Source organism: Chelonia mydas, chromosome 8, assembly GCF_015237465.2.
Source record: "Chelonia mydas isolate rCheMyd1 chromosome 8, rCheMyd1.pri.v2, whole genome shotgun sequence".
Classification (NCBI taxonomy): Eukaryota; Metazoa; Chordata; order Testudines; family Cheloniidae; genus Chelonia; species Chelonia mydas.
In genome coordinates, this window is record NC_057854.1 from 85,488,029 (window position 1) to 85,510,336 (window position 22,308).

Genomic DNA, 22,308 nt, shown 5'->3' on the forward strand with positions numbered 1-22,308 from the left:
GTTCTGGGTTTATTTTTTCAGGATGACTCCAATCCAATTCGTTCAGTTTACAAGATGGTTTTTCTAACAGCCAGCCCTGCAAACTCACTCAGCCTGGGGTCTAAAAGTTAACCTGGAGCCTCTCTGGCTTACACATCAGTAAGGAAGGGCTCGAGCAAGATTCAAGAAGGGACTGAGATATTTCAATAAATGGAACAATACCCCGCGGGGTTAATGCTAACAAACACCGGACGGCTGTGGTCACTGACCCATACATCGCGCTTGGCACTGCTAGGTCCCCCTTTAACACAGGATGACAAACCACACCACCACAGACATAAGGAGACGTCTGGGGGGCGAGTGTACGGTAGCCAGCAAGGGAAGATGGGGACCGATTTCCCAGTCTCACTTACTGAGGCGGCGGACAGGGCCTGAAGGGGTCATTGGGGCAGAGGGGCCCACGTTGGGGGTGGAGCGCCAGAGGCATCCCAGGGCAGGCGGTGACTTCCCCTACCGTACCGCACCCGGCAGCGCTGAACGCGGAGGCCGTGGCTGGCTCCGCCTGCTTCCCTGGCTAGTGGGGCGGGCTGACGGGGTCGGGGGGAGGCGGGGCGGGCCGCGCCGCGCCGCGCCTTGGCGCTTTCTGGGGACATGGCGGCGGCACGCCGAGGGGGAGGGGGAGATTCTCGCGCCGGCTTCAGGCGGGACGCGGGGGAGCCGGGGCCCGCGGTGCCGCAGGGGCTGATCAGAGCGGCCAGGAAGAGCGGCCAGTTAAACCTGGCAGGCCGCGACTTGAGTGAGGGTGAGAGCGACAGCCTGGGGCTCCGCGGCAGGTGTGGGGGGCCTGGTGTCTCCCGAAGGCGTGAAGGAGACCGGCGCATCCCTCCCCCTTTGTGCGCCGGGGCCAGGCCCTGCCTTTCCCCCAGGGGCAGACATGCTGCCTGGAGCACCCGCCTCTCCGGGCTGGGTAGGTGGGTGCCCCAGGGCAGGGCTGGGCGGGCTGCTCCAGTGTGGAGGCCCTGCCACGGGACTCAGGGCGAGTGCTTCACACTAGGGCCAGGCTGTCCCCCTTGCGGGCTCTGAATAACTCAGGGAGGACACTGTGCTTTGAAGATGTGATGCTACATGTTTCTTTTATCTGCTCATGTGGGGGTCTGGGCTTGTATGTTAAAAAGGGCTCCCCTTTTTGCTAAGGATGGTAGATCCGAACTGGTGCAGCTTTTGCAGAAAGGCTTCTGAAAGCTAGGATCCCAGTCACATAGGGCTTGGGAATGCATTGGAAGCCATTGTGGTCTGTAGGTCATAGGTGTGATGGGCTCTCTTTGTATAAGGCTAACCTTGGCAATAAGCGAGCTGATGGATTCTGCTCTAGCTGAAGCTTCTGAACAGTCCCGAGGGATAGCGCATTATAATACTCAAATCTGGATGTTACAAAGGTATAAATGCCACTGGCAAGGTCCAAAGCCAAAAGAAAAGGATGTGGCTGTTGCAACCAAGCACAGGTTATTAAAAAAGGTCCTTTAGACAAGTAGTGGCAGCTGACTATTCAGGAGCAGCTGGGGATCCTGTAGATTGCCAGAATTGTAAATGCCTTTTTCAAGCCCTTTCAGTTATGAGGATCTGATACCATCCTTCTCACACTCTCCATGATGCTCAGCCAATTTAGCTGGTTAGCTACAATTTATGATTACATAAGTACTTTGGTTAAGAATGAGTGCTGATCAGAAAATAGCGGGGAAATACTAGTGAAAGTAGTCAATTTTTTGTCCATTTCATTTGGACAAATGTTCTAACCAGCTCTATGAAGAATAAAATTATTAAACATTTTTGGATAATCACAGTGACAGTAAAAGCCTAATGTTAAATATTGGAGACATTTATTGTACAAATATGCCACTTTTTTATGTGTGTAGTACCTGCGAATGTGTGGCGAATAAATTTGGATATTCCGGAGGAAGCCCATCAAAATCTGTCTTTTGGTGCTGCTGATCGCTGGTGGGAGCAAACAGATCTGACCAAACTCATCTTAGCCTCAAACAAACTGCAGTGTCTTTCTGAGGATGTCAGACTTTTGCCTGCTCTCACTGTACTGGATGTAAGTAAAGAGCACCTGTTATCAGATTGTGCTTGCATTCTGGAAGGGTGGGGGAAGGACTAGATTTCCTCACAGAGGTCTCAAGTTCCCCTCTCTTGTATTAAATGCTGGGTGTATTAAAGTGGTATTGATGTGTTCCTAGGGAAATGTAGGAATTGTTATAACATATCCGATTAATGGTGCATCTAATCTAGTATCCTGTTTTTGACAGTGGCCAGAACCAAATTTTTCACAAGAAGGTCCCAGATACTCCATAATGGACAATTATTAAATATCTTGCCTGTGAGGACAAAAGTCCAGTCCTCCTCCTTGATGAAGATTTGCCTAGATAGTGTCTTTGAGGAGAAAAGGCACCTGGGGGATCTTCAGGACCCAAAATTGAATTTTGAGTCCCTGGTCTACACCCCTTCCCCACAAACTCTCTAGGTATTTATTTAGCCACCATAGAATCATAGAATATCAGGGTTGGAAGGGACCTCAGGAGTCATCTAGTCCAACCCCCTGCTCAAAGCAGGACCAATCCCCAATTAAATCATTCCAGCCAGGGCTTTGTCAAGCCTGATCTTAAAAACTTCTAAGGAAGGAGATTCCACCACCTCCCTAGGTAACGCATTCCAGTGTTTCACCACCCTCCTAGTGAAAAAGTTTTTCCTAATATCCAACCTAAACCTCCCCCACTGCAACTTGAGACCATTACTCCTTGTTCTGTCATCAGCTACCACTGAGAACAGTCTAGAGCCATCCTCTTTGGAACCCCCTTTCAGGTAGTTGAAAGCAGCTATCAAATCCCCCCTCATTCTTCTCTTCCGTAGACTAAACAATCCCAGTTCCCTCAGCCTCTCCTCATAACTCATGTGTTCCAGTCCCCTAATCATTTTTGTTGCCCTCCACTGGACTCTTTCCAATTTTTCCACATCCTTCTTATAGTGTGGGGCCCAAAACTGGACACAGTACTCCAGATGAGGCCTCACCAGTGTCGAATAGAGGGAAACGATCATGTCCCTCAATCTGCTGGCAATGCCCCTACACATACATCCCAAAATGCCATTGGTCTTCTTGGCAACAAGGGCACACTGTTGACTCATATCCAGCTTCTCATCCACTGTAACCCTTAGGTCCTTTTCTGCAGAACTGCTGCCGAGCCATTCGGTCCCTAGTCTGTAGCGGTGCATTGGATTCTTCCGTCCTAAGTGCAGGACTCTGCACTTGTCCTTGTTGAACCCCATCAGATTTCTTTTGGCCCAATCCTCTAATTTGTCTAGGTCCCTCTGTATCCTATCCCTACCCTCCAGCGTATCTGCCTCTTCTCCCAGTTTAGTGTCATCTGCAAACTTGCTGAGGGTGCAATCCACACCATCCTCCAGATCATTTATGAAGATATTGAACAAAACTGGCCCAAGTACTGACCCTTGGGGCATTCCACTTGATACCGGCTGCCAACTAGACATGGAGCCATTGATCACGACCCGTTGAGCCCGACAATCTAGCCAGCTTTCTATCCACCTTATAGTCCATTCATCCAGCCCATACTTCTTTATCTCGCTGGCAAGAATACCGTGGGAGACAGTGTCATAAGCTTTGCTAAAGTCAAGGAACAACACGTCCACTGCTTTCCCCTCATCCACAGAGCCAGTTATCTCGTCATAGAAGGCAATTAGATTAGTCAGGCATGACTTGCCTTGGTGAATCCATGCTGACTGTTCCTGATCACTTTGCTTTCCTCTAAGTGCTTCAGAATTGATTCCTTGAGGACCTGCTCCATGATTTTTCCAGGGACTGAGGTGAGGCTGACTGGCTTGTAGTTCCCAGGATCCTCCTTCTTCCCTTTTTTAAAGATGGGCATTATATTAGCCTTTTTCCATTCGTCCGGGACTTCCCCCGATCGCCATGAGTTTTCAAAGATAATGGCCAATGGCTCTGCAATCACATCCCCCAACTCCTTTAGCACTCTCAGATGCAGCGCGATTGTATCTCAGTACTTCAGGTTTCTAGTATATCACAAGAGCACTGCAATAACACTGTAATATCTTGTGGGTTTGGCACCTGGAGTGCTGCAGAGGCAATGTGCTCAGATCCTGTTGGCATGGAAGCATACTCTGATGCCCTTAACCAGCTAAACAGTGGTACTGGTTGGTTTGGGAGAGAGTTTTTTCTTCTTTCTTGGAGGGAAGGATTGCCCAGGCACTGCCCTTTTGTGGATGGTAGCTGGCGAATAAGGGCATTTGAATGGGGTTCTTGGAGGATTCCTGAAGGAGTGAAAAATTAAGGAATAGATGTACTTAGAACTTGGAAAAACTTAGATACAGCCAGAGGTAGATACAGAAGATCAGAAGTTTGTGTCTGTGTGAGGTTGGAGAAATCTCAAATCAAAGGATTCAGCTATAGCACTTTGGGTGAGAATTGCCCCCATCAAGCAGCTGGGAAGAAGAGAACTGGACTTCCCAGTAGAGAAATGTCTTTCATCTTGATTTCAAAGTGTCCGGTAAATTCTCCTCTGCCCTTTTCCTCCTGTCTGCTGGGGAAAAAAAGCAGAGCTTTACTGCCTGTCCCGCGGTGGGAGGGAGGGCGGGCGGGCAGGCCTCCCCTGTACCCCACTGGAGGGAGGCTGATTTTTTTTACTCTCCCCCATCCTTTTTAGTTCATCTCTCACCTATGCTGCTCACAGCTTTTCCTGTCAACTGAGTGAAGCTTTTATCAGACTGGTAACTCTGTAGTGTTCTATTAGGAATGAAAATATCCTGACAATTGGCACTTGTCAAGGCTCTTGTACAAAATTTTCTTTTGTATACGCATAGAATAGTTTGTTTCTTGGCTATATATAAAAAAGGGGTATTGACAAGCAGTTACACTTCTAAAAACCTTTTTGTTTCTAGGTACATGATAATCAGCTGACATCTATTCCTTCTGCTATAGGATTTTTGGAAAATCTTCAGAAGCTTAATGTCAGGTAAATATGTTTTACAACTCTGAATACAGTAAATATGTGTTGAGTGTTTGAGAACCTTAAAATCTTCTAAAATTGTCTGACTGTAATTTAAGAAAAGCTCTCTAAACCAGCACTATGTTCAGTGTTGTTAAATGTGGTTGTAGCAGTGAGGGGAGAACTTTGTGAGTGTAGTCAGGCTTTCAGTTTGGTATTTTAGTGTACAATTCATAAAATGACAGAGTCCCATTTTGGTCCTTGATTGTGCAAAGAGAATCATGCAGACAAACTGCTGTGTCTAGGCAGACACATTGCACAGGCATTGGGATCTGCCTTCATGGTTCTACTTGCATGATTGAGGCCTTGATTTGTCACTTTTTTAACTGTTATTGGTCAATGATTATGTTCATTGTTTTTTCTATACACCATTCTTCCAGCTAATTTTCAGAGCTTTTAGCCCAGTGATGTTAATCCTTACTTGTGTAAGTGTACATCTCAGACCCAAGACCCTGGATCTCTCAGGTTTCAGTTCTTAGAAGTGTTGTGACTAAGTCATATTTTTATCTGAAATGTGATCCCACTGCTGACACTTGACACATGTAAGGATGCTTGGAGAAAACAGTGATCTGAACATGCTCACATGTGTCATGTAAAATTGTTGTGAAAATTTACCAGCTCAGATACAGAATCTACTCATTTAATTGCCTGATAAATGAAAAATGTAATGACATCCCATTTGCCTGTTGAGGTCTGTGGGCTGGCATTCTCCCCCCGCAATATCTTCTGGGACTAGTGAGTGAATAGAATTCTAGCAAGGCAGCCCTAAAGACAGACGGAAAGCACTCCTTTCATGAAGAAGGCCAACATTATTTGTAGTTAAACACACTCTGAAAAAGTGGGAGCCTGAGTCCTGGAGATGTCACTGCTCACAGAAAACATATGTTGTCTGTACATTTACATATTTTGATGTCATAAAACTTCAGTTTGATTTCCTGATAAATGTACACTATATGTTGTTACTCCTCCTATCACGTGACAAATAAGGATGTTAAAGATTCCGGGCACTAAGGATGGGATTTTTCAAAAGTGCAAAGGGAGCTACGCACCCAACTCTCTTAACTTATTAAAAGTCAGTGAGAGTTGGGGATTCAATTCCTTCACTACATCTGAAAGTCTTGGCCTAAGTTACTATATATAGCAAGGTGCATTGCTTTCTGGTGATTAGGCACTTGATCTGAAGCACACTGAAGTGAACTGAAGTCTGTCCATTGACTTCAATGAGCTTTGAGTCAGATCCGAGACTTGCAAGGCAACTCCACAAGCCTTTATGCTCTTTTTTGGCTCTGTATTGACAGAATTTGTCTTTGTACTTCATGAACAAATTTAAAACACTGAAAACCTCAATATTTGAGTTTTGATGTGATCAGGAAAGGCCTTTCCTCAGTCTTGTGGTAGTTTTTAGGTTTTCATCTATTAATTCTTCAAAGGAAGATGTGCGCTCAGTCTAACAGCTTCAGTTTAAAGGATAAAAAGTACTCTTCATATGGAATGTGTTTGACAATGAAATTTTAAAAGCTTATTCATGCTGAAAAGTGGTTCTTACCATATGAACGTTCAGATTTGTGGACTGAAAAATATAGGTACAATTTTCTTTGTTTAAGATGCTGTCTGATAGAATAGCAACTAGGCAAGATTCAGCTGAAGCGTAACTTCAGATGGAGGTTTAAAGTCTTCTTGGGAAAATAAACAGAGGACAACCTAGAAAACTAACCAGTAAAAAGCTGCTTAATATTTATATCCATTTACATTTGCACTACTACCTTAACCCTGTCTTGCACAGTGCCGTGTGAAACAGAAATATTTCACGAACAGTTGAGTTTAGAACAGGTTCATACTGATGTATCCCTTTACATTTATCATTTTATTACTAGTCACAACAAGCTGAAAAATGTTCCAGAAGAGCTGACGCAGCTGAGTCAGTTGAAGAGCCTGCTTCTCCAACACAATGAGTTGATTCATTTACCAGATGGGTTTGGACAGCTTATCAGTTTAGAAGAGTTAGTAAGTTGCATGTTTTTCTAATGGATTTTTTTTCTTGGTTAGCTGGTTTATCTGCACTTTGCTAGTGGCAGTTCAAAAAGCCTATCTTTGACAGGGCTACCACCTACACCCACTTCATAAGTATTTTAAAATATTCTAATGATTTCTGTGTACCATTGGATGTGACACTGTCTGATTGAAACCGTTTTCTTTAGTTTGCCAAATATTTGAGCTTTTTGCAGCATCACACTTAGCTTAACACAATAGAAGGAAAGTTTATTATCTTGAAGTTAATATTAAACCCTTTCCAAAGTCTTTCAAATGTGCGGCAAAAAGTCAAAGGGAGCTGGGCTCCTAAGTCACTTATGCACTTTTGAATATCCCACCCCTGTTGTCGTCATGGACAGCTCAATATAATAATCTATCAATCCATGGCAGCAGTTAAAGAAAAGCCAACAAAATGTAAGGATGTTTGAAGCATGGGATAGAAAAACTACTGTCGTTGACGCTACTCTCACCACTGCTGGAGAACCGTGTCGTCTGCTCTTGTCCCTAAACGAGGAGACTCCCAAACATGCTACCCAACTACATTTGATGTTCTCTCTCAGTGATTAACTTTGCACATGGGCTGTTTCTAAACACTCTTCAAAGCCATTTTGTCTACCATTTCTCAGTTCTTTTTTTTTTCCCCCTACCCAGGATCTTTCCAACAACCAACTTGCAACCATTCCATCCAGTTTTGCTTTCCTAACCAGGTTGGTGCGACTCAATTTGGCCCATAACCAACTGAGGAGCCTGCCAGCAGAAATCAGCGCAATGAAAAGTAAACTAGTTTCCCACAGCATTTTAAATGTCTTACAATAAATCTATAGTCTCTTATCTCGAAAGAAGTTGCTTGCATTTTTATTGCAGCTGAATAAATAGGTATAATGAGAGGTATTGGCTGAAATAAGTCCTAGCTCGCTGGTTTTCCTGGATATCAAACTTCAGGTTTCCGATAGCTGGCATTTCTTGATAGAATGTGAGGAGTATTCAAAGAAGAGCAAGGATAAACCTTGTTCTGCTTAGAGGCTAGTGTTCTTGTTAAGATTATATAACAGATGAGCCTTTTCCTTATGGCATATGCTGTATGGAAAACCAAGCGCATAAAGGAGGTGGTGAAATTAGAGCTGGAGAAGGTATAAATGGATTACTTGTAAAAGTTCAGCTTTAATCTTTGAATCATCTTCAATCATCAGCCTTAATAGCCATTTAAGCTAAACATGGACTGTAATTGCTGTAGCAGATAAAGAGGACCAGATTGTGTACTGATGGGAGACTGTTAGTTTCTAAACTGACATAGTTAAAGTGTGTATAGACCGATTTGTGCTCCCGCCATACCACCTCCAATCTGAGCCCCCAAACAAGGCCTACCATGTGGCCAACTCTCTGCATTGTCATTGAATACTTAATATTTAATGTGGATAGAATACTCTGAAAATCTTTGAAGTCTGTTTATAATTAGACAAACAGAAAGCTTTTGCAAACACTGAAGGTGTAGGTATTTCTGAAATTGGCAGCTGCCACACAAAGCTAGTTTTAAAAAAGCATATTTCTGTGTGCCATCTGTCTCTCTAGCAAAAGTAAGTTTTAGAATTTTTTGATATTTCAGTTTTTCACCATTGAAATTATTTCTCTAGGGTTAAAACAACTGGATTGTACTAAAAACCAGTTGGAGACCATACCTTCTGAATTGGCCAGCATGGCATCTTTAGAACAGCTTTATCTAAGAAAAAATAAATTACAGTACTTACCAGAATTTCCATCATTCAAGTTACTGAAGGTAAGTTTTGTTACAGCTTTTGTAATCTAAATATGTTGGAGTAAATTTTTTTCTTAACCTTGCTTTGCTGTTGTGAACATGTAAATTATCACAAATTACTTTAAACATTAGCTTAACCTATAATGCTAGGCATAGAATTGTTACCAGTGTGTACAGTAGTAACAGTTGCACAGTTAAACTTAAACTGGAAGACAAATTTATAACTATCTTTAAATTTGGGAAAGTACAAATTTGGATTAAGGGGAATGACTGAAAAAACTGAATGTAATAATATACAGTAGATATGATTTATACTAGTCTCTAGAAATGCTTTGTTATTCCAAGCATTTTGTAAAATGATGGGCTGTCCGTCTGAACTGTACCTAACACGAAGATGGACCTGTCTTGAGTAAAGGTATTCTGAAAGCTGATATCAGAAGCACATCTCTCCAGGTATAGACTGTGAATTCTATTCACATTTGTTTTGTGATTTGAGAACTGCAGAAGACAAAACCTAAAATAAATCCCATTACATCGCAAGGCCTACTTTTGTTGCATTCTGTGAGTCTCATAGACATACACAGAGTCATATAGTGTGAACCTATAACAAAACCTACCTAGATCAACGTGTTGTGATGTCCAAAGATCCAGCTTTACTGGAAAGGAAGTTATTGCTATTCCTAGCTTTTTGTTGCAAGGAAGATATATAGTCTTTCAGAACATACAAACCCTATACCCAAATGTTAGTTTGTGACCAGAATTCTTAATACTTGATGATGCAGGATTTTGCATATTAGCTGTGTGACAGACTATAGAATACTTATTGTGGTGGTGTTTCTAAGTCTATATTGAAGTTTCTTAAATGTTTTGATGACGAAAGATGTGTCTTCTGTATGTAAGTGGGGAGCCTACAAGGGAACCTACCCCCTTTCTTTTCTACATACTTCTCTTCCTCCCATGCTTTGAGACATGTATGCTTTGAGAGCATATCTGCTTTATTTACAATTAGTCCCATAACTTTTTAATATTAATAATCAGTTTAGTGTAAGTGTCTTTGGTAAGGAAAGGGCTGTGAAGGAAATGAAAAAAAAATTCTCCTCTTTAGTAATTAGGCCATGTTCTATTTTTATTTTAAATGAATTATCTGTGGTATCTATAACAATGATAGTGTTGTTACTTTTCAATAACAAACCCTTCAGAAATGGGATAAGCAACAGAGCTTTAAGGACAAAAAGGATTTAAGTCTAACATTTTCAAATGTGAGTTCCTGCAGTTAGGTTTTTAAGGCCAAGATTTTCAGAAGTGACTTGTAATTATGAACATTATCCCCTTCACTTTGTGAAGTTGGACAACCAAAAATGGGGGTGCAGTGTCAGAAATGAGATGAGTAAATTACATTTGCCACAGAAATATAATTTTGCTGATCTCTGCTTCAACAGGAGTTACATGTTGGTGAAAATCAGATTGAAGTGTTAAGTGCAGAGCATCTTAAGCATCTGAGTTCTCTCTGTGTGTTAGAGCTTAGAGATAACAAGCTAAAATCACTGCCTGATGAAATTACTCTGCTTCAGGGGTTGGAGCGACTTGACTTAACCAACAATGATATCAGTAGGTAAGATTAAAAACCACATGAATCTGTGGTGAGGCATAACTAATTAAATCAATCTTCATTGTTTGAAGCAGTGAATTATTATTCTAATAATTTTGTAGTTATAAACTTATATTGTGCTTCAGTATTTTTGTAAAACAACTAAATGATTCAGTTATAAAATAAAATTGAACCGTGAGCGGGTTCTTCTAATTCACTTTACCTTTTGTGGTTTTCATTCCACTACATCTTCTTTCTTACATGTGATATCCTTGTGTATCTAAGATTCAGAATAGTGGGTGATCTGACTGACTGGTGCAAATCATATTCTAGTTTTGTTGAAGTCACTCTCTGAAACGAGCTACTTCTGTTTGCAGCTTGCCTTGTGCTCTGGGGAATCTTCCTCAGTTGAAACTCCTGGCACTAGAGGGAAATCCTTTGAGAACTATTCGAAGAGACATGTTACAGGTAAGTATACTTAGGAATCAGATACAGCTTGATATATCAAACTATGTTACAGGACTTTATTAAAATTACAAAGGCAAGCTCTCAAAAGTTTGGGAATGCTACAATTACGGTTGCTTGTGTAAAAAACAGTTACTCACTTTCTCGTAACTGTTGTTCTTCGAGATGTGTTGTTCATGTCCATTCTAAGCGGGTGTGTGCGCGCTGCGTGCACGCCAGCCGGAAGATTTTTCCCCCAGCAGCGTCTGTAGGGTCGGCCTGGGCGCCCCCTGGAGTGGCGCCTTCACGGCGCCCAATTTCGGGCCCCACCGACTCCCACACCCCCTCAGTTCCTTCTTGCCGACTATTCCGACAGAGAGGTAGGAGGGTGGGTATTGGAATGGACATGAACAACACATCTCGAAGAACAGTTACGAGAAAGTGAGTAACCGTTTTTTCTTCGAGTGATTGTCCATTCCAAGCAGGCGATTCACAAGCTAGAGCTCAGGAGGTGGGGTCAGAGTTATCCACAGAAAAGAGCGCGGCTCGTCCAAAAACCACATCATCCCTGGACAGTTGTGCATAGTGCAATGTAAATGTATGTATCGAGGACCACATGGCTGCCCTGCAAATTTCCTGAATAGGGACTTGTGCCAGGAACGCCGCAGAGGAGGCCTGGGCCCTGGTAGAGTGAGCGGTTATCTGTGGAGTGGGCTCCTTTCCCAGGGTATAGCACTCCCTAATGCAGGACGTTATCCATGACGATGTACGTTGAGAGGATACCGCGAGGCCCTTCATTCTGTCCGCCATGGCTACAAAGAGTTGGACGGACTTCCGGAACAACTTAATTCTCTCTATGTAGAAGGCTAAGGCCCTACGCACGTCCAGTGAGTGCAGCCTACGCTCCCTATCGGAGGAGTGTGGCTTGGGATAAAACACTGGGAGGAAGATGTCCTGGGTCATGTGAAAATGGGAGACGACCTTCGGGAGAAAAACCGGATGAGGCCTGAGCTGGAGCTTATTCTTATGAAAAACTGTGTAAGGGGGCTCAGACGTGAAGGCCCTGAGCTCAGAAACCCGTTGAGTCGAGGTAAATTGCCATGAGGAACGTGACCTTGAATGAAAGATATAACAGGGAGCAGGTGGCCAGAGGTTCAAATGGCAGGCCTGTAAGCCTGGAGAGGACTAAATTGAGGTCCAAGGCAGGGACAGGCTGACGCTTGTGTGGGAAGAGCCTGTCCAAACCCTTGAGAAAACGACTGACCATAGGGTTTGCAAAGACTGAGAGACCATCTGAGCCCGGATGGAAGGTGGAGATAGCGGCCAAAAAGTGGACCCTTATTGATGACCAGGACAAGTCTTGATGCTTTAGGTGAAGGAGGTAGTCCACTATAAACGGTATGGAGGTGAGGAGCGGTGACTGACTATGTTGCTCCACCCAGATGGAAAACCTTTTCCACTTGGCCAGGTAAGTAGCCCTGGTGGAGGGCTTTTACTACCCAGGAGGACTTGTCTGACCTGATCCGAACAAGACAGCTCTGTGGCACTTAGCCATGGAGCATCCAGGCCATAAGGTGGAGCGACTCCAGATTCGGGTGCCGGAGTCGGCCCTGGTCCTGCGTGATCAGGTCGGGGACCAGCGGTATGGTGAGTGGGGCCACTATGGACATTTCCAGAAGCGAGGTGAACCATTGCTGACGCTATTAGTATGACTCGGGCCAGCTCCCTGCAGATCTTGAGGAGCACCCTGTGGGCTAGGGGAATGGGTGGGAAAGCATATAGCAGGCAGCCCTCCCATGAGAGAAGGAAGGTGTCCCCAATGGACCCTGAGCCATGGCTCCCAAGAGAACAGAATGTCTGACATTTCCTGTTGCCCGGAGTGGCGAACAGGTCTATCTGGGGAGAGCCCCAGAACCGGAAGATTGAGCTCACCATGTCTGGCTGAAGGGACCACTCGTGGCCACTGAAGGTCCGGCTGAGGTTGTCCGCCAGCGTGTTTCGCACCCCTGGGAGGTATGAAGCCTGCAGGTGGATCGAGTGCTCTATGCAGAAGTTCCACAGCGCAAGGGCTTCTCGGCACAGGGGAGAGGAGCAAGCACCCTCCTGTTTGTTGATCTAAAACATTGCTGAGGTGTTGTCTGTGAGGATTGAAACACATCTGCCCATTATGTGTTTTGAAAGCATAGCATACCAGACGCACTGCCCTCAGATCTTTGACATTGATGAGGTGTTGTCCGTGAGGATTGAAACACATCTGCCCATTATGTGTGTTTTGAAAGCATGCCAGACGCACTGCCCTCAGACCAAAGCCCTGAGATAAGTAGGGAAGTGGGATACCAGGAGGAAGCACGAGCAGGAGTGCGTGAGAGGAGAGGGCTCCTGCCTCATACTGAGAAAGAGGGGCGATCAGCGGGTTATCTCAAGTGCCTATACACAAATGCACGAAGCCTGGGAAACAAGCAGGGAGAACTGGAAGTCCTGGCACAGTCAAGGAATTTTGATGTGATTAGAATAACAGAGACTTGGTGGGATAACTCACATGACTGGAGTACTGTCATGGATGTTCAGGAAGGACAGGCAGGGCAGAAAAAGTGGGGGAGTTGCAATGTATGTAAGAGATCAGTATGACTGCTCAGAGCTCAAGTAAGAAACTGCAGAAAAACCTGAGACTCTCTGGATTAAGTTTAGAAGTATGAGCAACAAGGGTGATGTCATGGTGGGAGTCTACTATAGACCACCGGACCGGGGGATGAGGTGGACAAGGCTTTCTTCCGGCAACTTGCAGAAGTTACTAGATCGCACGCCCGGGTTCTCATGGGAGACTTCAATCATCCTGATATCTGCTGGGAGAGCAATACAGCAGTGCACAGACAATCCAGGAAGTTTTTGGAAAGTGTAGGGGACAACTTCCTGGTGCAAGTGCTGGAGGAACCAACTAGGGGCAGAGCTCTTCTTGACCTGATGCTCACAAACTGGGAAGAATTAGTAGGGGAAGCTAAAGTGGATGGGAACCTGGGAGGCAGTGACCATGAGATGGTCGAGTTCAGGATCCTGACACAAGGAAGAAAGGAAAGCACCGGAATACGGACCCTGGACTTCAGAAAAGCAGACTTTGACTCCCTCAGGGAACTGATGGGCAGGATCCCCTGGGAGAATAACATGAGGGGGAAAGCAGTCCAGGAGAGCTGGCTGTATTTTAAAGAATCCTTATTGAGGTTACAGGGACAAACCATCCTGATGTGTAGAAAGAATAGTAAATATGGCAGGCGACCAGCTTGGCTTAACAGTGAAATCCTTGCTGATCTTAAATACAAAAAAGAAGCTTACGAGAAGTGGAAGATTGGACAAATGACCAGGGATGAGTATAAAAATATTGCTCGGGCATGCTGGAGTGATATCAGGAAGGTCAAATCATACCTGGAGTCTCAGCTAGCAAGAGATGTTAAGAGTAACAAGAAGGGTTTCTTCAGGTATGTTAGCAACAAGAAGAAAGTCAAGGAAAGTGTGGGCCCCTTACTGAATGAGGGAGGCAACCTAGTGACAGAGGATGTGGAAAAAGCTAATGTACTCAATGCTTTTTTTGCCTCTGTCTTCACGAACAAGGTCAGCTCCCAGACTACTGCTTTGGGCAGCACAGCATGTGGGGAGGAGGTGACCAGCCCTCTGTGGAGAAAGAAGTGGTTCGGGACTATTTAGAAAAGCTGGACGTGCACAAGTCCATGGGGCCGGATGCGTTGCATCCGAGAGTGCTAAAGGAGTTGGGGGATGTGATTGCAGAGCCATTGGCCATTATCTTTGAAAACTCATGGCGATCAGGGGAAGTCCCGGACGACTGGAAAAAGGCTAATGTAGTGCCCATCTTTAAAAAAGGGAAGGAGGAGGATCCTGGGAACTACAAGCCAGTCAGCCTCACCTCAGTCCCTGGAAAAATCATGGAGCAGGTCCTCAAGGAATCAATTCTGAAGCACTTAGAGGAGAGGAAAGTGATCAGGAACAGTCAGCATGGATTCACCAAGGGCAAGTCGTGCCTGACTAATCTAATTGCCTTCTATGATGAGATAACTGGCTCTGTGGATGAGGGAAAAGCAATGGACGTGTTGTTCCTTGACTTTAGCAAAGCTTTTGACACTGTCTCCCACAGTATTCTTGCCAGCAAGTTAAAGAAGTATGGGCTGGATGAATGGACTATAAGGTGGATAGAAAGCTGGCTAGATTGTCGGGCTCAACGGGTAGTGATCAATGGCTCCATGTCTAGTTGGCAGCCGGTATCAAGTGGAGTGCCCCAAGGGTCGGTCCTGGGGCCGGTTTTGTTCAATATCTTCATAAATGATCTGGAGGATGGTGTGGATTGCACCCTCAGCAAGTTTGCAGGTGACACTAAACTGGGAGGAGAGGTAGATACGCTGGAGGGTAGGGATAGGATACAGAGGGACCTAGAGAAATTGGAGGATTGGGCCAAAAGAAGTCTGATGAGGTTCAACAAGGACAAGTGCAGAGTCCTGCACTTAGGACGGAAGAATCCAATGCACCACTAGAGACTAGGGACCTAATGGCTCGGCAGCAGTTCTGCAGAAAAGGACCTAAGGGTTACAGTGGATGAGAAGCTGGATATGAGTCAACAGTGTGCCCTTGTTTCCAAGAAGGCCAATGGCATTTTGGGATGTATGTGTAGGGGCATTGCCAGCAGATCGAGGGACATGATCGTTCCCCTCTATTCGACATTGGTGAGGCCTCATCTGGAGTACTGTGTCCAGTTTTGGGCCCCACACTACAAGAAGGATGTGGAAAAATTGGAAAGAGTCCAGTGGAGGGCAACAAAAATGATTAGGGGACTGGAACACATGAGTTATGAGGAGAGGCTGAGGGAACTGGGATTGTTTAGTCTACGGAAGAGAAGAATGAGGGGGGATTTGATAGCTGCTTTCAACTACCTGAAAGGGGGTTCCAAAGAGGATGGCTCTAGACTGTTCTCAGTGGTAGCTGATGACAGAACAAGGAGTAATGGTCTCAAGTTGCAGTGGGGGAGATTTAGGTTGGATATTAGGAAAAACTTTTTCACTAGGGGGGTGGTGAAACACTGGAATGCGTTAGCTAGGGAGGTGGTGGAATCTCCTTCCTTAGAAGTTTTTAAGGTCAGGCTTGACAAAGCGCTGGCTGAGATGATTTAATTGGGGATTGGTCCTGCTTTGAGCAGGGGGTTGGACTAGATGACCTCCTGAGGTCCCTTCCAACCCTGATATCCTATGATTCTATGTGAAGAGTGAGGTCCACCAGAGGCCTTGGGGTCCCCTAGGTGAGCCCTCCAACCCAGATCCAAGGCATCTGACACCAAGGTGAGCGAGGGCTGAGGGCTGGCAAAAGGCACCCCTGCGCAAACCATTCGAGGGTCTAGCCACCATAGGAGAGAGTCCAGTACCAGGCGGGGCAGGGTTACGAGTCTGTCCAACGCATCTCTGGCTGGTTGGTACACCGACGCCAGCCAAGACTGGAGTGGGCACAGCCTGAACCTGGCATGGTGCACCACGTATGTGCAGGAGGCCATGTGTCCCAGCAGCTTTAGACAGTTTCTTGCTGACGTCGTGGGGAACCGTCTGAGGCTCTGTGTGATGTCCTGAAGTGAGTGAAACCTGGCCTCCGGGAGGTACGCCCTGGCTTGGGTAGAGTCCAGGACTGCGCCTATGAACTCTAATCTCTGCACCAGGGATAGAGTAGATTTCTCCTCGTTCAGGAGGAGACCTAAGTCGAGGAAGGTCCTCCTTATAAACTCTACCTGAGCCTCCACCTGGGCTCTTGAGCGACCTTTGATCAGCCAGTCGTCGAGGTATGGAAAGACCTGTATCTGGCGCTTGTGCAGGAACGCTGCACGACTGCCATGCATTTTGTGAATACTTGGGGGGCAGTCAACAGTCTGAACGGGAGGACGGCAAACTGGTAGTGGTCTCTGTTCACCACGAACCTGAGGTAGCGTCTGAGGTGTGGGACTATTGCGATATGAAAATACGCGTCCTTCAAGTCGAGGGTGATGTACCAGTCTCCTGGATCCAGTGAGGGGATAATGGAGGTTAGTGAGGCCATGCAAAACTTGAGTTTCTTTACATATTTGTTGAGCTGTCGCAGGTCCAGTATGGGTCTGAGGCCCCCTCTTGGCCTTCAGTATGAGGAAATACCAGGAGTAGAAACCCTTGCCCCTTAGCTCCTGAGGAACCTCCTCCACTGCCCCTTCCGAGAGGAGGGACTGAACCTCTTGAATTAGAAGTTGCTCGTGAGAGGGGTCCCTGAAGAGGGACAGGGAAGGGGGTTGCGGGGGGCAGGAGGGTACAGAATTGGATGGAATATCCCCTCTCTACCGTGCGGAGCACCCATTGGTCTGAAGTAATTCGAGACCAGGGACTGTAGAAGGGGGATAGACGGGACGAGAAAGTAAGATGGGAAGGATCCAAAGGTCGTACTGGCAAGCCATCCTCGACCATACCCTCAGAAGTGTGGTCTAGAGCTTGGTGGGGACCTGGGCTGGCCCGAGCTTTGTCCAGAGGGAGGGCGTTGCCTCCTCCGAGTGCTCCTGTTCCGCCTACGTGGAGCGTCCTGGTGGTTTTGGGGTTGATAAGGACGAGGGACAGGTTGAGGCCGAAAATGTCTGCGCTGGGTAGCAGACGTGTGAAGCCCCAGCAAACAAAGGGTAGCCCTTGAGTCCTTCAAGCTGTGAAGTCTCTTATCCATCTTCTCTGAGAAGAGAGCTACACCCTCTAAGGGAAGGTCTTGAATGGTCTGCTGGACCTTGTGGGGAAGACCAGAGACCTGTAGCCAGGAGCCTCTCCTTGTAACTACCCCTGTGGCCAAAGTGTGGGAGGCCGCGTCCAAGGCCGCTTGCGAAGACGCTTGGGAGACCAGTTTCCCCTCCACGAGCGCAGAGAACTCCCCTCGAGCTTCCTGGGGCAGAAGTTCTGTAAACTTAGCCATAGACGAGCAGGTGCTATGCCCGTAGCGGCTTATTATGGCCTGCTGGTTGTCTATACGAAGTTGCAGGCCTCCTGTCGAGTAGACCTTCCAACCAAACAGGTCCAGTTTCTTGGCATCCCTGTTTTTAGGGGTGGATCCTTGAAACCCTTGATGTTCTCTCTGATTGGCCGCTTAGACCACCAAAGAGTCCGGAGGAGGGTGGGTGTAAAGATGTTCATACCCTCTAGAGGGAACAGAGTAGCGGCGCTCGGATTTCTTGGCTGTAGGTGCCAGAGAAGCAGGAGTTTGCCACAAGTTCTTAGATGTTTCGGTTATCGACTAGATAAATGGCAATGCAACCCTGGATGGGCCGGAGGGAGCCAGGATGTCTATGACAGGGTATAAATCCGCTTCCACCTCCTCTGCCTGAATCCCCAGGCTTTGGGCGGCCCGTCTCCAAAGCTGGGGCCGTCGAAGTCCCCGCAACCGCTTCATCGGGTGAGGACGAGGAAGAGAGAACAGGAGGTGGGCCCAGTTCACTGCCTTCGGCCCCCCCCCGGGGGTCCCTCAGCATGTGGTACTTGGGCTGTGGAGCCAGTACCGATGAAGAACTCTGCGCCGCAGCCAGTGCCGGGGCAGATAATCCAGTGGGACCGAGACCATTTGGGTCGGTAGGGATGGAGCTGAGGCTTCCACAGGTGCCCTCACCTGGAGAGCCAGTGCCGGAGCTGGCTGAGGTATCGATGCCGAAACCATGTGAGTCGGCGGGGCCACTCCGCCCGAGGGCACCGTCGTCACAGGTGGTGCCGGCGCTGACTGTGGCACGAACGACACCGAGGACACCAACACCGTTCTGGAGCGCGGACCATGGACTTGACCCTGGCTCTGATGGTACGTCCTGGGTGTCCAGAAGGGCCATTGAGTTGCCACTGTTGCTGCCACGGTGCTGGGTATGGTTGGTGACTGCACCGGGACCTGGACCTTCTGCTCTGTGATCTGCTAGATTGAGCTGAGTCCACCTCCGACTCCGAGGTCTCCGAATAAGAAGACCACAAAGGAACAGTCCCCTGTGTCGCCAACGAACAACGACTCGCTTCCAGGGAGCAGTGCGCTTCCTGCGTCTGTGTAGGCAGTGCCGGGGATGGACACCGACAGGCCATCGTGGTTGGCTTTCCCCTGGAGTGGAACAGTGGGCGTGCGGTCGCCGGAGATTTGTCCCTCCTTTGTGGGGAGGACGGCACTGGGAGGCGCATCAGGTCTGTTGCTGCCTTGAACTCCTCCGGCGTTGATGGTGGTTGTATGTCCATCAGATGGTCCGGGGACCGAGGAGGGTTCGGACTCAACTGGACCCTGGCCGGCGCAGGAGTCGACGAAACCCTGGGCGGAAGCGAGGCGGTCTGTGCCGAGCCACTCGCGGACAGCGACGGCCCCTTAGGTTTCAAGGGGGGTGATCAGTCCCTCACCAGCCTCTTCTTCTTTACCGGCACCGGAGATGGAGAACGGTGCCGAACTGAGGCCAACGCCCTACGGCCCGAATAGTGGCTGTGCCAGTGGGCTTTAGAGTCCTTAGTCGGGCCTGTTTCGCGCGCCGTTGGCGCTGGAGCGCTGCACACCAAAGAGGACGTGCTCGGTGCTGGTTGTTGGGTCCCGAGTTGGATTGCGGTCTTAGAGCTGCCTCCATGAGCAGTTTTAGTCTCTGCTCTCTGTCCTTGCAAATATGGCACTTGTCCTTTTGGTGAGTCTCACTAAGGCATCGCAGGCAAGACGAGTGAGGATCACTCTTGGGCATAAACTTTCCATAGGACTCATAGAGTTTAAACCCCGGAGACCTGGACATACCCCCGAAGGGGAAACGAACTATCTAACAAACCACTACTAACTATATGAAAAGGTATAACTATAGAGAATAACTATTGAACTATGTACAGTAAGAAGAAAGACACTGCTAAGGTGCTTGCTGTAAGAGCGAGCAAAGTTCCAGCTAGCCGTCACGGGCGGTAAGAAGGAACTGAGAGGGTGGGGGGTTGGCGGGGCCCGATATTCAGCACCGTGAAGGCACCACTCCAGGGGGCGCACAGGCCAACCCTACGAACGCTGCTAGGGGAAAAATCTTCCGGCTGGCGTGCACATGGTGTGCACATGCCTGCTTGGAATGGACATGAACAATCACTTGAAGAAGAACCTTAATTCATGTTGTCTCCTGCCATGTGTATGCATTATGGTAGAGTCTTTAGTTACATTATTATATCCTGTCTTTTTCCATGGAATTCCTACTTCATTCAGTGCACAGGATGGATGATGATAAATTAATGAGAAGCTATTCAATAGTTTTTCTCCTCATTCTTCAGTTTTTGGCCTACATACTATTCAAACCCTACTCTGAATACAGAATTATTAATTTTCTCGTGGGTTTTTCTGTGGCACTGTGAAGGAATTGACTCGTTGTGGCCGGGTGCAGGTGTAGCAGGCGCTCCTCTTTCTGGGCATACCCTGCAGATAACTGCTCCAGCCCTGCAATGGTCTGCCCCCTCTTGTGACTCAGCCCTCCATCCAGGTCACATATTTATGTCTGCCCTTTTTGGGATATATAAAGAATCGAGCAATAGACAGACCTATAGTCAGGCGAAGGGCTCCAGAACTCACCTGAGTCGAGGTTTCAGGGTCTTGACTCTTCTTTGACTTCAAGGCCTTCTCTTGTCCAAATTCCCCCATATGAAGAACAGGCACCTGCCCTCTCCTAGGGTTCCAATTCCAGGTGCAATAGTAGGCAGCTAAATTATGCACCCAAAATGCTATACTGCTGCTTCCCTGGATCACTTCCTGCTAGTCCCCCCCTTTCCCAGTACATAGTCACTAAAAACTGAAATCAGAGGTAACGTCTCAGACCTTCTGCATGTCCTTTCTCTTTGGGTTTGGCAAAGTCACCACAGCCAGAAAGCTCAGGCAGCTGGATCACCTGCAGTGCTTCTTTCCAGGAGCTGCATGTGAAGGTCACTTTACTCCGTTGTCTTCCCTCCTACAGAGCTGATCTGTTCTCCTTTTGAGCTCCTCCTCCAAGCCCTACATGCTTTGCAGGTGTGGTAGGGTAGGGTTGCCCAGGGCCAGAGTTAGTTCTTAATTCCTCCTTACTGGTACAGGATTTGAATACCCCATCACAGGTGCTTATCACTATAGTATCTGAGTGCTTCAGAATTACTGTTTACAATACCTCTGTGAAGCGAGGGTATGGTATTATCCCCATTTTACAGATCGGAAACTGAGAAATTAAGGTCAGAAGTATCCCTTAATTTTGGCTGCCCAATTTGAGACAGCTAGAACCTGATTTTTCAGAGCACTTAGCATTATATACCACTTTGTATGTTCAGAGCAGAACTCGCATTGACTTCAGCTGCAGTTTTGTGTGATTCAGCACTTCTGTAAATCAGACCCCAGGATATTAAGTTAGGCACCAGTAAACGAGGAACACAATCAGTAACCACATATGAAAAGTTTGGTTTAAATGACTTCCCTAGCATCATATAGAAGCTCTGTGCCAGAGGCAGGCATAGAATCCAGTTCCCCAGAACAGCGTTCATCTGCCTTAACCACGAGGCCATCCATTTTCTTTCTGTAATTCTCTGCCTCGTTCATTACACAACTTTCAGGGCACACATCCACATGGGGTGCATCAAGTTACAGCCCCTCTTCCGACTCCTCCAAAACCACTTACTAAGGTTCTGGCTGTGCTTCTCTCCTCACCTCTTGATTTTTGCACACCCCATCTGTGGCCCCACAAAATTGCAGGACCACTTTGTCAACCTCCTGGTGTTGGCCAAGGTGGCCACCCATCGTACCAGGAGGAGGAAGCTGTGGGGCCTGTTTCTGTTCCCTTCTTCAATCATGCCTCTGAGTAGAGTCCATTGACTCCCTGGACTCCCTTGAGGAACAGCGGGTGCTGTCGGGTTCTCTGCTCGGTATCCCCCTCTGGATCTCTGATTTTTTTTTAACCTTTGGAAAAACAGGAGTGGAAGTGAGGTCATTTGTTGTCCCCAGAAATCAACTGTGGCCTAGGCTTAGTGGTTCATCCTCCTTAATTGAGGGGGCAGGCCTTTAATTATGAGTGGGCCTAAACCTTTATGGTCCAGTACTACAAGTAGTACTTCAGCTTCTGCAGTACTTCCAGTTTCTGCAACAAATGAGGCAGGGTCCTGTGGGAAAAATGGTAGGTGAACATGGAACTAAAGACTGTATCATAGTGCAGTCATAAGGGGGGGCAAATTTAGGTTTCACAGACAACATTAATTCTGGCACTTCCTAACTTTTGGGTGCTTAACTTAGGAACCTTAATAATGTTCTTTTAATGTATTTTTTGTGTAATTTCCTATGTTTTTAAAAAGAAAATTGAAAAATCAGAAATTCCCTCATTTGCTATTATATTGAAATCCACATGGTTCATCAGTGGGGTTGGAACCATTAGGTTCTCCACACAGACCTCTGCCGCTGGAGCTAACAGAGTAAATGAC

General features: G+C 46.9%; 2 protein-coding genes across 5 annotated transcripts in view; one reads left to right on the top strand and one right to left on the bottom strand.

The window, feature by feature from the left end:
- SRSF11 (serine and arginine rich splicing factor 11) overlaps positions 1-524 on the bottom strand; it is a 40,513-nt gene extending 39,989 nt beyond the window's left edge. For all 3 annotated transcript variants that reach the window (XM_037907370.2, XM_037907369.2, XM_027825872.3), the window contains exon 1: positions 393-524. In XM_037907370.2, the coding sequence (XP_037763298.1) occupies positions 393-466 (74 nt within the window). In that variant the 5' untranslated portion in view covers positions 467-524. The remainder of the gene's footprint in view (positions 1-392) is intronic.
- A 65-nt stretch (positions 525-589) lies between these two features.
- The window catches only part of LRRC40 (leucine rich repeat containing 40), a 40,455-nt gene continuing 18,736 nt past the window's right edge, over positions 590-22,308 (top strand). The window contains exons 1-8 of one of the 2 annotated variants that reach the window (XM_027825907.3): positions 590-781; positions 1,893-2,074; positions 4,948-5,021; positions 6,929-7,058; positions 7,737-7,860; positions 8,717-8,859; positions 10,278-10,450; positions 10,804-10,894. In XM_027825907.3, the coding sequence (XP_027681708.2) occupies positions 631-781; positions 1,893-2,074; positions 4,948-5,021; positions 6,929-7,058; positions 7,737-7,860; positions 8,717-8,859; positions 10,278-10,450; positions 10,804-10,894 (1,068 nt within the window). In that variant the 5' untranslated portion in view covers positions 590-630. Of the gene's footprint in view, positions 947-1,892; positions 2,075-4,947; positions 5,022-6,928; positions 7,059-7,736; positions 7,861-8,716; positions 8,860-10,277; positions 10,451-10,803; positions 10,895-22,308 lie in introns of both variants that reach the window. The other variant, XM_043520835.1, reaches the window with a different exon arrangement.